The 13,972-nt window shown below is 39.0% G+C and overlaps 1 protein-coding gene across 1 annotated transcript; it reads left to right on the plus strand.

Moving 5' to 3' along the window:
- The first annotated feature begins 7,144 nt into the window (after positions 1-7,144).
- On the plus strand, positions 7,145-12,029 carry crygs (crystallin gamma S). Its single transcript, XM_003218367.4, has 3 exons — positions 7,145-7,249; positions 10,539-10,781; positions 11,686-12,029. Exons 1-3 carry the CDS (start codon positions 7,235-7,237, stop codon positions 11,956-11,958), a joined length of 531 nt encoding a protein of 176 aa, XP_003218415.1. The 5' UTR covers positions 7,145-7,234; the 3' UTR covers positions 11,959-12,029.
- The last annotated feature ends 1,943 nt before the right edge of the window (positions 12,030-13,972 follow it).

Raw genomic sequence — 13,972 nt, forward strand, 5'->3', positions numbered from 1 at the left:
GTTCTTCCTAATGTTTAGGTAGAATCGTTTTTGCATGATGACTTGGATTGCAGTAGTTCAAAATGAAATATCAATACTATATCCCATTATTTCAGAAAAACTGCTTTTCTCTGGCAGAGATGAATCCCTATGTTGGGTCAGTGATGGACATGAAATAGAGCTGAAGGAGATTATAATCTTGAGTAGAGTTTTGAGGAACAGTTTTTTTTAAACTCTTAAATTCAGTGGGTATGATGCTATTGGATATTGAGAACTGTCATTCTGAAAAGTAACATTTCCAAGGTCTGACTTGAGATACATACATACATACATAGTTAAAGCACAAGGAGGTGGGTCTGGTTCAAGTTCAAGTTAGGGGAAAGCAAGAATGATGGAGCGTGCAACCCAAACATAACAGTGCATTTGCTGGAAGCAATCCCACTTGTTTCATAAGAGTTGTTAGCGTTGCTCACCTCTCGCCCCTTTGAAAGGGATGCAGTCATGTGCAAAGGGCACAATGGCTTTTTGGGTGCATGAGAACGGGAAGAACTCAAACGAGGCAATGGATGCAGCTTCATTTAGTGGAAAATTTCATTGGACCAAAGGGGAGAGAAAGTCAGTGGACAAGGATGCACGTTTTCACCACAAAGAAGAAAATACAATAGAGTCACTTATCCAAGCTAAACGGGCTGGCAGAACCTTGGATAAGCGAATATCTTGGATAATAAGGAGGGATTAAGGAAAAGCCTATTAAACATCAAATTAGGTTATGGTTTTACAAATCAAGCTCCAAAACATCATGTTGTACAACAAATTTGACAGAAAAAGTAGTTCAATATGCAGTAATGTTATGTTGTAATTACTGTATTTACGAATTTAGCACCAAAATATGATATATTGAAAACATTGACTACAAAAATGCCTTGGATAATCCAGAACTTTGGATAAGCGAGTCTTGGATAAATGAGACTCTACTGTATGCCCTCCCTTCAAAGTTTATCCTAAGATGTAGTTCCAGACTGATACGGGATTCTGTAGCTTTAAAAAAGTAATGGAACAAATAAATGTTGAAAATTGTTTTCTTGCACAGCTAGTTTCTTAGGTAGAAGAATAAAAGAAATCTGGGCCTAATAATCCCCTAATATGGTTTGCCACCTATTACTGAAGAATCTCAGTGGATTTGATCCAGATGTGATCATACTTGAAGTTGATGTATTGAAATCATGACTTTGACTAACTTTCTCCAAATTGATTTCAGTGGGTCTGGATGTAACAATGAAGTTACTGTTTGGGTATTTCCATTCTCAACCTCAAATTCTAAATCCTTTCAAACATTTGTTATGAATCCTTGTAAACCATTTTTTTAAAAAATAAGTGCCTAATATATTAGAAAATGGCATACAAGAAAGAACATTTTGGTCTAGTATATTTTGTATATTTCTATGGGGATTGCAGTCCAGTGTTTCTTGGCTGCCACTACTTTTTGAAATTACTGTCATAATTTCCTCTTTCTCCCTCGCCAATAAATCCATTTTGGGATTTTACTGTTAAATAATGTCCCAAGTGTATAGGTATAATTCGCTAGCTAATATAAATAAGAAATAAGCTTCTAGCTGATTTTCAGCTGTGGAAATTCAGACTTTTTAAAATCTTCCTGCACAAAGGCAGACAATTAAAGCTCAATTTGTTACATTAAAAATTGGTTTAAAGAGTGCCACACTGAAATACAATACTGGAGTCATTGTGTGTGTTATTTCACATACCACAGCTGCTTTCTAGTTTCTTTCCAATTGACATGTTAGAAAATATTGTTGTCAACATTTGATTTATTAAAATGAGAGGAGGTTTGGCTGCATTTCTACATATGTTGGAAATCACATGTCTGTTTTCAGACAAATGCCAGGTCCCTAAAAGCTCAGAGAGTTGTCTGTGAAAATTTGTCAATTCTTTCTGTTGGCATTTAGATATTTCTAAACCTGGGTTTCATGTATAAGAAGGACAAGGGGAGACTGAAGATAATCTTAGAAGTTGATGTCAATCCTTATGGCCTTATTGTGGAGAACTGAGGCCTGCAATGTAGATTGCTGATTGTGGCATTTGAATTGCAAGTATTTAAAGGATGAGAGAGGTATCATCTTGTTGCAGGGTGCTACAAGATAGTTATTTAATAGGCATGGGTAAATTAATCAAAATTGTTAATTGTAATAAATTTGTTAATCGTAATAAATCTAAACGGGGTTCCGAGGTGGAATTTAACCTTCCAGTTTGACGCGTTGGTGCCCATGCCCCGGAATACCTTCGGATAACCTTCGGATATATGAGAAAGTGTTTTAATTCAACCGATCTGTCTAGTTTTCTCTCCTGGCTATCCAGAGAAAACCCCCCTTCCCTTCCTGGTTGGTTTCTATGGGGCTCTTAAACCCACTCCTGAGCATTTTCCCTCCTGGTTAGAAGCGGGCTAAGCTTCATAGGAAGAAACCCACTTCTGAACGTTTTCCCTCCTGGTTAGAAGCAGGCCTGTTTTGAGACAGCACGGTGTAGTAGTGTAGTGATTTGAGGGTTGGACTACGATTGTGGTTTGATTGCCCACTCAGTCATGGAAACCCACTGGGTAATCTTGGGCAAATTACACACTCTTAGCCCCAGAAAACCCAATGAAATAGGAAATAACACTTTCAAACCAGGAACAGATTTCCTTATTCAGAGGCTGATGGCCATCTCTCAGGAGTGATTTGATGGTGTGTTATGATTTCTGTTCCTTGTTGATAAATGTCTTTTCCTAATTTGTTCTGTCATAAAAACATGACAAAACTTTATTACACTGCCAAAACTTTGTCTTTGCGCAAGGGACATCTATAAAAAATAGCACATTATGGTTTGTTGAGTCTCTGTCCACCAATTTAACACAGTTTCAGCCACAAAAACAAAATTTCTGAAGTAGAACAATGACTTTCAAAGTAAAGACAACCCAATGAAACAGGAAATAAGACTTCCAAACCAGGAACAGATTTTTGTTATTATTAAAAATGTTTTTTTTAAAAAAAAACCTTTGGGAATTTGCTAAAAATCTGATGATAAGTCAAATGTTCTTAGATTTGGTGAGCTAACAGTGGTAAATATGTTCTCCCACTGTAGAAAATTTCATTGGGATAGCTCAAAAAATGAGGGAGAGAGAAGCCCCTCAAATTTCCCCATTGACAATAATGTTTTCCTTCATGCGCATGTGTATCCACCATTAACGAGGTACATACAAAGATTCTGAATTTTTGAAAAGTTTCAATTTTTTTGCTTCAAAATTTGGAAATGACTTTAGAAATGAAGCACCAGCGCCCCCTACTTTCAAAGTGAGTATTGAACCATTTTTTTTTTATGGATCGCACATGCCTATTATTTAATGTGTGTTTGTACACTCTGTATGTAAGTTATAAAAGAGAGGTAGCTGCCCTGTCAGTGGGCCAGTGAATCTACTCTGGGTTTTAGTCTTTAGAGAAGGTATTCATACTTGTGACCTCTGAGCTGCAAATGTTTAGCTTGGGTAGCTTTTTTAAAGTTTAGACTAAAACTTCAGTTCATGGAAGTCACCTTAGTCAGTCATGGTGTCACCTTAGATCGAACACTAATATGTAGAAAGCACTGTATATGTAGAAAGCACCAAGCAAAAAGTTCTGCATGCAATAACATCCTGCAGAAACCTACTGGCAGTACATGGGGTGCAGACCTAACATTTATAAGAACATCAGCCCTGGCCTTGTCTTAGTCAACTGCTGAGTATGCCTGTTCTGTCTGGCACAAGTCTGTCCACGTGAAGCAGGTGAACATAGTACTGAACAAAACATGCAGAATAATCACATGTTGCCTTAAATCTACACCTGTTGATAAACTCTACAAGCTAGCTAGCATTGTCCCCTCGATGTGCAACGGGAAGTTGTTGCTAACTGTGAGAGAAATAAGGTTGAACACCGTGAAAGCCATCCACTGCATGGCCATCAGCTTCCTCCCAGTAGACTCAAATCATGAAAGTTTCATGAGAACCACCACTCCTCTTAATGTTTCTCTAGCAACAGCAAGAGTATCCCTCTGGGCAGCTAAACCAGGCAATCCCAAATGGATACCCCCCCATGAGGGTCTGCTCCCAGGGGCAAACCAAGTATGGGCAACTTTGAAGTCCCTGAACAGATTCAGAAGTGGAGTGGACAGATCAAAAGACAACCTGGTAAGATGGCACTACCTGGAGGAATCCTCCACCTTGTGTGACTGGAGCAGAACAAACAACTCTGCATATGTATGCTTGACCACAACGTCCTGTCTCATGTACAGAGGAAGAGTTGCTTAAAGCTACAGACAATGTGGTTGCTGTTGCCTGCTTTTGGTCTAAAACTATTTAGTTGCTTGTGATCCCTTTATTTTATCAGTTTTGAAATTTTGCATTAGGCAATGCTTTTGACACGAAATAAATTTTTTAAAAATTGAAATTACTATCTGCCATAAACTTATAATAAAGAAGTTGTCTTTGCAACAAATGGGAGCACTTCTGTTCTACTAACTACAAAGTCAAGAAGGACTGGCAGAGATATTCCCACAGAAGGTAAGTGAGACCCAAGATTTGCATAATGGAAATTACAATGCTTTGTGGGCAGCCTTTTTTTGCTAGCGAAACATGGCAATAATGAGGCCAAGAGTACAGGTCATGCTGATTGAGAAGGTTTGGGATTTGAAGTCCGAGAAATTAACTTTGGTGAGCCGGATAGAATAGATAAGAGTATGTTACATATTCATAGATTGTGTTGCATATTTATTTTAAATCTCAAATACATTATCAAGCCAGGGAAAGCAGTTGTAATGAGGCCCCATTTAGGGCTGCAATTTCTAAGTTACTGAATTTTCCGGGAATGGTTAACCCAATTGCCTAGTGTATCCAAGAACAAAGGATTCAAAGTTCACAGTACAACAATGCTTCATGGTGTTTATTTTGCAGACCAGACATGATCTCAAAGGGAATTATTTCAGTCTTAACATTATTTACATTGGAAGTAGAGATGCCTCTGAAGAATTCAGGAAAAAAGGTTTACCAAAGTAAAACATCACCTGCCCTGTCCTGGGGTGTACAAAGTATTACTCCTATGGCAGCAGGTGCCATTCTCAAACTTCCTTCTTTTTCCTCATGGACCAATTCAATATGACTGAGCTTCTCAGTGGATGTATTAGTAACTTATTTGGTCTACAATATAAAACATAATTAAGATAGTATTACTATTATTTTTACTTCTGCCAGTATCATTGGAAAAACCCACAGCCTAGTACAGCATTTCTCAACCTGGGGATCGGGACTCCTGGTTGGGGGGGGAGGTCATGAGGGGAATTTCATAGGGGTCGCCAAAGAACATCAGGAAACACACATTTCTGTTGGTCTTAAGGAACCCAATCCCTCCAGTATTTTCTGTTGGTCATGGGGATTCTGTGTGGGAAGTTTGGCCCAATTCTTTCATTGGTGGAATTCAAGGGGCTCTTTGATTGTAGGTGAACTATAAATCCCAGCAGCTACCACTCCCAAATGCCAAGGTCTATTTTCCTCAAATTCCACCACTGTTCACATTTGGGCATGATGAGCATTCGTGCCAAGTTTGGTCTAGATCCATCATTGTTTGGAGTCCACAGTGCTCTCTGGATGCAGGTGAACTACAACTCCAAAACTCAAGGTCAATGCCCATCAAACCCTTCCAGTATTTTCTGTTGGTCATGGGAGTTCTGTATTTATTTATTTATTTATTTATTTTCCAAACTTATATGCCGCCACTTTCCTAGGGCTCGGGGCAACTTACAAGAACCGACTAAAATCAACAATTTAAAAACATCTTAAAAACATCTTTAAAACATTTTTTTTAAAAAAAACATCTTAAAAACATCCTAAAAGCACCTTTTAAAACATCAGTAACAGAACTCAAAAGCCTGCCGAAACAGATGTGCCAAGTTTGGTTCAATTCCATCTTTGGTGGAGTTCAGAATGTTCTTTGATTGTAGGTTAACTATAAATCCTAGCAACTACAACTCCCAAATGACAACATCAATCCTCTCCCAACCCCACCAGTATTCACATTTGGGCGTATTTGGTATTTGTGCCAAATTTGCTCCAGTGAATAAAAATACATCCTGCATATCAGATGTTTACATTACAATTTATAACAGTAGCAAAATTACAGTCATGAAGTCACAACAAAACTAATGTTGTGGTTGGGGGTCACCACAACATGAGGAACTGTGTTAAGGGATCGCAGCATTAAGAAGGTTGAGAACCACTGCTCTAATATAACTATATCAGGGCCTAGGCTTCATAGTTTAGCCATTAATCAAATCCTGCTCAAAATGATCTTGAGCTGCTTGAACATTGGGCCAAGTACAGACATTCTTGGCTGCAACCTTTCCATCTGAATCGAACTCTTCATTTACAACGTATAGTTTGAGAATCTCTGGTTTTTGATATGGTTTCCTTTATTTTGGAAACTCAAGAGGCTTTCATAATGTGGTTTACAGGGGAAAGAGACATCTTAGACTTAACATGTTTGCAAAATGGAATTTTCAAGTAAAAGTGTTTCCATTTTCAAATTCAGAGATTTCACCTGGCCATAAATAGAACTTCTGTGGCTCAAAATTTCCTTTTTCCTAAGAATCTTTGGAGCTAAATGATGGTATGTGTCAACTGAAGGAAGGTGCTTTTGCGAAATGGCAAGGAGTGTTACCCTAACAGTGTTCTTTGTGATGTCTTTTAAGCAATACCCAGTTTTTAAGAGAGAGAGAGAAAATTGTCTTTCTCTCTGCACTGTGATGATGTGCTCTAGCTTTTCTTCTGACCTGAAGAGCTCTCTCTGATTCTTTTGTTCCCTTGTGGGATTCTGTAGTGGATGGGAACAATATTACCCTCCTTCGCTAAGATTGCAAGGGTTTTTTATTTTGATTATTTCTGACAGAAGTTTGGTTTTCTGACTCAGCAAAGTGTTCAGAACCTAATAATACAACAGCCCAATGCTGAAAAATAAAGGGAGCAATGAAGCGTCTCTTTATCTTGTAATCCTGTTTGCTTTTCTAGAACTGATGAATAGAATCAGAATCACTGACTCAATTTTTGGATCCCGTTTTCATGACAAAGCGAATGTCTAGTCTAAAAAATGAGCTCACTATAAAATGAGGCTTCCTGGTTCTTGTTCTTGCAGCTGCTTCTAGATTGTCTTAACCTCCAGGAGTATTGCCTCCAGCACTGGCCATGTCTAAAAACAGGGTAAGTATGCTTGCAGCCTCAGGCTTCCCTTTTTCCTTCCAGCGGTTGACAAGAAGATGAAACCCAATTCATACGCTTTGCTGGAAGAAGCAGAGGAATAGCGTCTCCCTGTCTCAGGAAGCTACAGATTGCTCCTTTTCTAAGTGGAAGATTTGATAAGCTCAGGGTCAAATGAATTTCTGGAACTGTCGATGGCTTTTTAGCTTTTCTTCAAGTAGCTCTAGTGTCCTAAACTTTGTCAAATTAAGACCAGTGTTTGAAAATAACAACATCAGGGAGTGGCAAATGTATCTTACTTTTTGTTTCTGCTTCTGAAAATAAGGAAGAGTATAGAATTATTGGGATGTGTTTTGAAATATGGAGATGTTCTTGCACCAGGATCAGTAACCTTGTTGAGAAGAACCGTTACAGCTTGATAAAACATGTACAACATGGACTGTAGGAAATAAATACCTCTGCCTTCTTCTAAGGACATAGACGATACTTAGTGAGCTCATCAGCTGTTTTTAGAATATAATTTAAACTTTCCTCATTCACTTCACACTGGCAAGCCAAACTCTTCGCAAATGCATGTATTTCTTGCACAGCAGGAGTTTGGACTGGATGGTCCTTGTGGTTTCTTCCAACTCTATGATTCTATGAAACATAACTGGGATAGGGACAAAGACTGGCTGATGTTTTACCTTGATTTTAAAACTCGCTACATGGTATTTATCATTTACATACGGTACCATTCAGACATGGAATCTGCCACCTGATGTCTTCAGAAGTACAGAGTGTCACAAGGTCTGTTTGTTATTGCTATGTGCTTGGAGGTGGACTCCAATATATGGTGAGGTTTTCTTGTTAAGATTTCTTCAGAGAAAGCTTATCATGACTTTCTTTTTAGGCTGAGAAAGTGTGACTTTCCCAAGATTGTTCAGTGGATTTCCATAAGTGTAGGACTAGTCCTACACTCAGACCACTACATCACACTAGTTGTGTGTGTTTGTGTGTTCATATGCTTTCAATTTGCCTATTGACTTATGCTTACTCCATGAATTTCATAAGACCTTTTTTAGGCAAGGGACACTCAGAGGTGTTTTTGCCAATTCCTTCCTCTGAAATACAGTCTACGCTATCTGATATTCATTGGCGGGCTCTTATTCAAGTACTAAGTGGAGCTGATTTGGCTTGTCTTCCAAGATGTGATGGGATCTGGTGGGATTACTTCTAAATATAGCCTTTAAGTGGGGTAGGGTCCCAATCCTTTCCACCAGATCAGTTATTGGTGCAATTTGTGCGTGTGCTATCAATTTGATATGTATGATTCCATGTGGCTTTCTAGAGGTAACGGAATAGTTGCTGAATTATTATGTTTTTGGAGCACTGGATACGTTATATTTCATTCCTGGGGGAAAATTGCATGTTTTCCAGAGATAGCATATCTATTGTGACTGTAATTGCAATGCCGAGGATCCTGTGAGAGTAATGGGTGCCTGTCAGATATTATCTGTGATATTGTTAGTGCCAAATTCCAAGCCATGAATGATTAACTAATTCCCCACCCTAACACCAAATCACTCAATGAAAATACATCCTCCCCATCTATTTGCACCGATCCTTCCAGTGCAAATAATGGTGGGTACAAGGGAAAATAGCTCCTTTCCCTCTATTCCCATGTATGCCAATGAATAAATGTGTGTGTGTGGGGGGAGGGGGGGAGAGAAAAACTAAAACCCAATCCCACAGGACTCCTGTGTATTTAAAAAAATCAAAGATCTGTGGCTAAGCAATTGCTGTATGTTCTTGAGCTTGCAATGCAAAAAGAGAGTTGGGTCCACATGAGATCCTTTCTGCACCAAAAAGTGTGGATCAATAGTGGCCCCCAGTTTCTGATCTAAAACCTGGGTAAAACCAGGAGATGGCTGTTTTTCTGATGGGAAATGAGCTCACAGAAAAATACTTTCTGATTATTCTTGTATTGGAAGATAACTGTTCACTGACTTCTGCTTCCGGGGGAAAGATCTACATTGAAAAATGGATGTGAGAACAACCTCCCCACCTCCCCTTGCTTCCAAGTTACTATCTATGGATTTCCTGAATATTTTGAACAACCTGAACTCATATAATCTGTATTAACAGGTTCACATAGAACACATAGGCAAGAGAAGAATGGGGCAGGGACGGTGATCTCATCTCTCTGTAAATCCCACTCTCCATTCACATGTTGATAATACTGGAACTATTGTATGAACAGGGTTTATGTAAATTGGGTTTGCTATTAAGACTGGCCTAGGAAAGGTTTCAAAGATGCCTCCATTCTATCTACAGAAACTAATTGGATTGACAGATAACCACTGGTAATCAATCAGTCTCATTCAGTCGGCCAAGGTCTTTGTGTGCAGGAAGGGTGGAATGTACAAATCTTCTCCAATACATGGGAGCAGCCAGGACTCGATGCTTCCTTTGATCCCTTCATACCTCCATTTTTTTCCACCTGTGACATCTACTTCACTCCTAACAAGTTGAAGACTTGTTAGTACATATTCTGAAAAAGGCAAATGGTTCAAGTACCACTGTTTTTATATCTCCTTTTGAAAGGCCATTGAATCCACATGTCCATTTCAAGAAACAGAAGAATAGAGACTGAACTGGAATTAAAAACAGAGGGCTCAATCTGGTGACAGTGGAATTGAAGAGAGTGGATAGGATGTCAATAATAATAATAATAATAATAATAATAATAATAATAATAATAATACTTTAGTTTTATACCCTACCTCCATCTCCCTGAAGGGACTCGGGGCAGCTTACATGGGGTCAAGCCCAGATAAAACAGCAAACCAAAATAAATTAACATCAGAAAATACAGACACAAAATTAAAATTAACATTCTAAACATAGTAAAAATATAAAATGATAATCATAATAAAAACATGGATTTTGCACCCAAGTAAAGGAGATAAAACAAACATACAATATGAATGCAGGAACAACAACCACTACCTTCATTATACTAGCTTGATGGCTGAAAAATCATGCATAGCCATAACCTGTATGAATAGCCAAAGATATATTTCCCTAAAAAGAAACTGCAAATGTTTTTGAGCATTGTCATGATGCATGCATGTATATGTATTTATTTATTTATTTATGTATATATTTTGCAGCAAGTGCTCTTGTAGAATTTCTTTCAACATTTAGATGCAAAGGAAGTTGTCAGAAGGCATGTCTTCTATGCAATCCACCCAGACTTGCTACATCTAATGGGAAATATGCTTCCTTTGTTCTTTGCTTGTGTTTTCAGATCACCTTTTATGAAGGCAAGAATTTCCAAGGCCGCCGCTATGAGTCCGACAGGGACTGCTTGGATTTCCACACTGACCTGAGCCGTTGCAATTCCATCCGTGTGGAAGGGGGAGCCTGGGTGGTTTATGAGCGGCCAAACTTCGCAGGGAATATGTATGTGCTGACTCATGGGGATTATCCCGAGTACCAACGTTGGATGGGCCTAAATGACCGTCTCAGCTCATGCAAATACATTCAATTAGTGAGTTGACTTTTTCTTTCCTTCTATGATTATTAAATTTACATGAATGAATAAAATACCCTTATGTATCATGATAGTCTAAATAGTTGCACTTGATTGTCTCTTTTCTTCACATGCCCAGATCTTTGTACAGTTTAATTTCATGTTCATGAAATGATAGTAACATACTTAGAATCTTAGACCTGGAAGACCCATTTCTTGTCATATAGTGATCTACTGTAAAACCAACCTCCTCAATGTAAAAGCCTGCAGAGAAAGAGAACCCACCTTTGTATGTACAGTATTCATGGGGGACATGTGTCTAGACTTTGCATGGACATATGAAACCATGGATAATAGGAAATCCTTTTATTTTCAAGGAGATAAATGACAGAAGTACAGAGAAGAAGGTGTAGCTAGTACAGGAGGCCAAAGTGAATAAGTGAAATCACTTATTTGGTTCCATAGATATGTTGGTTGTACTGCTGACATGGACACACAAATGTTAAAAGAAGTGGGGAACCCATGACTCTCCAAATGTTAAATCTTGCCCCAACTTGCATGGTCAGCGGACAAGAACAATTAATGTTTAATCCCAACAACATCTGGATTACCTCAGGTTTCCTACACCCACATTGTAAGACGAGAATGTTCTGATTTATCACTAAAGGCATGAAATCATTTATTTACTATAGGTTTATCCCATTTTTCCTCCAAGCAAATTACCAGTATGCCTTTCTTTCCTAGCCCTATTTCTCCTTTTTATCCATGCAATAACCCTAGGAAGTCTTAGCCTTATGGAGAGTGTTTGAGGCATACCTTGGATTGTGATGACTGCATTATCCAGGAATGTATTTAATGGCCTGTCCAGAAAACAGTTTTCTACCTCTGCTCACTTTTGTGTTCCTTCTCTTTTTTATTGCAGTCCAGTGGAGGCAAATACCAGATCCAATTCTGGGAGAAGGGTGATTTTGGTGGCCAGATGTATGACTACACAGATGATTGCCCTTCTGTCATGGAGCAGTTTCATTTCCGGGAAATCCACTCTTGCAAAGTCCTGGATGGGGCCTGGGTTTTCTATGAGCACCCCAACTACCGTGGCAGGCAGTATTTCCTGGAGAGAGGAGAGTACAGCAAACCCATGGAGTGGGGAGCTGCATCCCCTGTGGTCCAGTCCTTCCGTCGTGTTGCCGAGTAATAAGCAGCAAGAAGTCTGAAGCCAAAGTCACAGCTGTCTTAATGCCATCAATAAAGCACTAGTGGGCCTGATGCTGCCTGTTGTTGTTTGTGAGAAATGTGTCTCTCTAAGCATACTTAGTTTCATTTAAGGGAATTGATTCAACATTATAATACTGCATTACCACAGTGGTTCTCAACCTGGGGTCCTCAGATGTTTTGGGCCTACAACTCCCAGAAAGCCCAGTCAGTTTACCAGCTGTTAGGATTTCTGAGAGTTGAAGACCAAAAACATCTGGGGACCCAGGTTGAGAACTACTGCATTAGAAAGACCCTTTAGTCTTATTCAGGCAAAAGATGCAAAAAGCTACTATTTTGGATTGTAGCTTTCAGATTGAGCCACCATGGTCAATGAGGGGATTTTGAGACGGGTATTCCCAAAACATAATTTTTAGAAGATTTGATTCAGATGTTAAACTTTCAGGCAGTATGTTGGAACAAAATAAAAAGAAATTAGGATTGCACATTTCGGTGCTTGATAAGTAGTTATGAGTTTGGAAGTCTGCATAAGACTTCTGCATGTGTTCATTGCACAAGTTAAAAGTTCCAGCTGGATAGAAATTCCATTTTGGCATGTAAAAAAGAGTACTGGGGGGTGTAAGTTCTTTATACCCTACGTTACCTTAATAGAATGTTAAGTTTAGGCCAGTGTTAACTTAGCTAACTTCTGCTTTATCTCAGGAATGGGGAAATTGTTTTAGACCTATAACTTCCACCAACAGTGGTGGGAGTGATCATGGGAGTTGCAACCCAGGAACTGCAGAATCACTCCTTGCTTTTTTGGGAGTGGAGAGAGTGGACCCCCTTAGTTATTGCTTTTAGAAGAGACATTATGAATGGACTAACATTGGCAGGGGCTTTTCATTTTCCCAACAAACATTAATGGAATTTAGCATCTGGGAAGGCAGAACCACCCTTTGTCAACTCAGGAGCTTACTGAGGTCAAAAGCTTTTTCTGAGATCCCCTCTCACAATTCTTACAAAGCCTCATGATGTATGCCCGAAAAACATACAACAACCTCATGATGTTCTTCCTCATGTTTTCATCCAGCATGGGGAGTAGGGAGTACAACTGTGTATGCTGATTATGACCTGGATGTTTGTTGGTTCCCTGCCAGCATCCTTTTCACACATAGCAGAGCATATAATTACATGGGGATATAGCTGTGTGAATGTTGGCCAGGGTTACTGTCCTTCCCATATACTCTCTTTGTGGTGTGGGTGAGTGTGCAAGAGAAATAAAAATATACAGAGGTGTGGTTGTGCATCTGAAGAAGCTTCAGGGCATATCCAGGTAGTACTTGCTACACTCCATAGTTAGGTATGAAAATCATCCAAGGAAAAAAAAGGCATAATTGCTTTAGGGAACACAGTCTCTCCCATGGTACTATAACAATGAGAAAGCATTTTTGGATGTGAGTGCCTGATACACAAAACTTTCCTGTCTGTGTTGGTGTTGTAAAATACAAAACCTTGATGCTTTACTAATAAAAAGTTCATAGTATGAAGATAAATAAATATGTTGACTCTCTATGAACAGGGAGGGAGGAGGAAGAGTTTCATGCATCCTTGTCCCTTCAAACAACTGATTCACTCTTCCTGCCCCATGGTGTTAATTGTACAATATTGTACTGTATAACAACAACAACAACAACAACAACAACACTTTATTTGTATCTCCCCAAGGGGACTAGGGTGGATAGTACTCATCTGCACATTTGGGCTAGCCCTATCGAAGTCCCTCATCTGGAAATGTTTTTATTAAGATTTTCAGCAATGAGCGATAGAAATGCAGGTCTTTATGATTTTGCATAGCACCACCAAGCTATTTATGCTGGACTTGTGCTTCAGACAATAGGCTGCTTGTTTTGAAGATAATGGGAAATGAAGATTGTAGCCAAGTGGCACTAATAGAGTTGGGCCTTGGGGTACATGTCCATCGATCTGCAGAACAGAAGAACCTCAGATAACAATAC

The sequence above is a fragment of the Anolis carolinensis genome, chromosome 3 (assembly GCF_035594765.1).
Source record: "Anolis carolinensis isolate JA03-04 chromosome 3, rAnoCar3.1.pri, whole genome shotgun sequence".
Taxonomy (NCBI): Eukaryota; Metazoa; Chordata; class Lepidosauria; order Squamata; family Dactyloidae; genus Anolis; species Anolis carolinensis.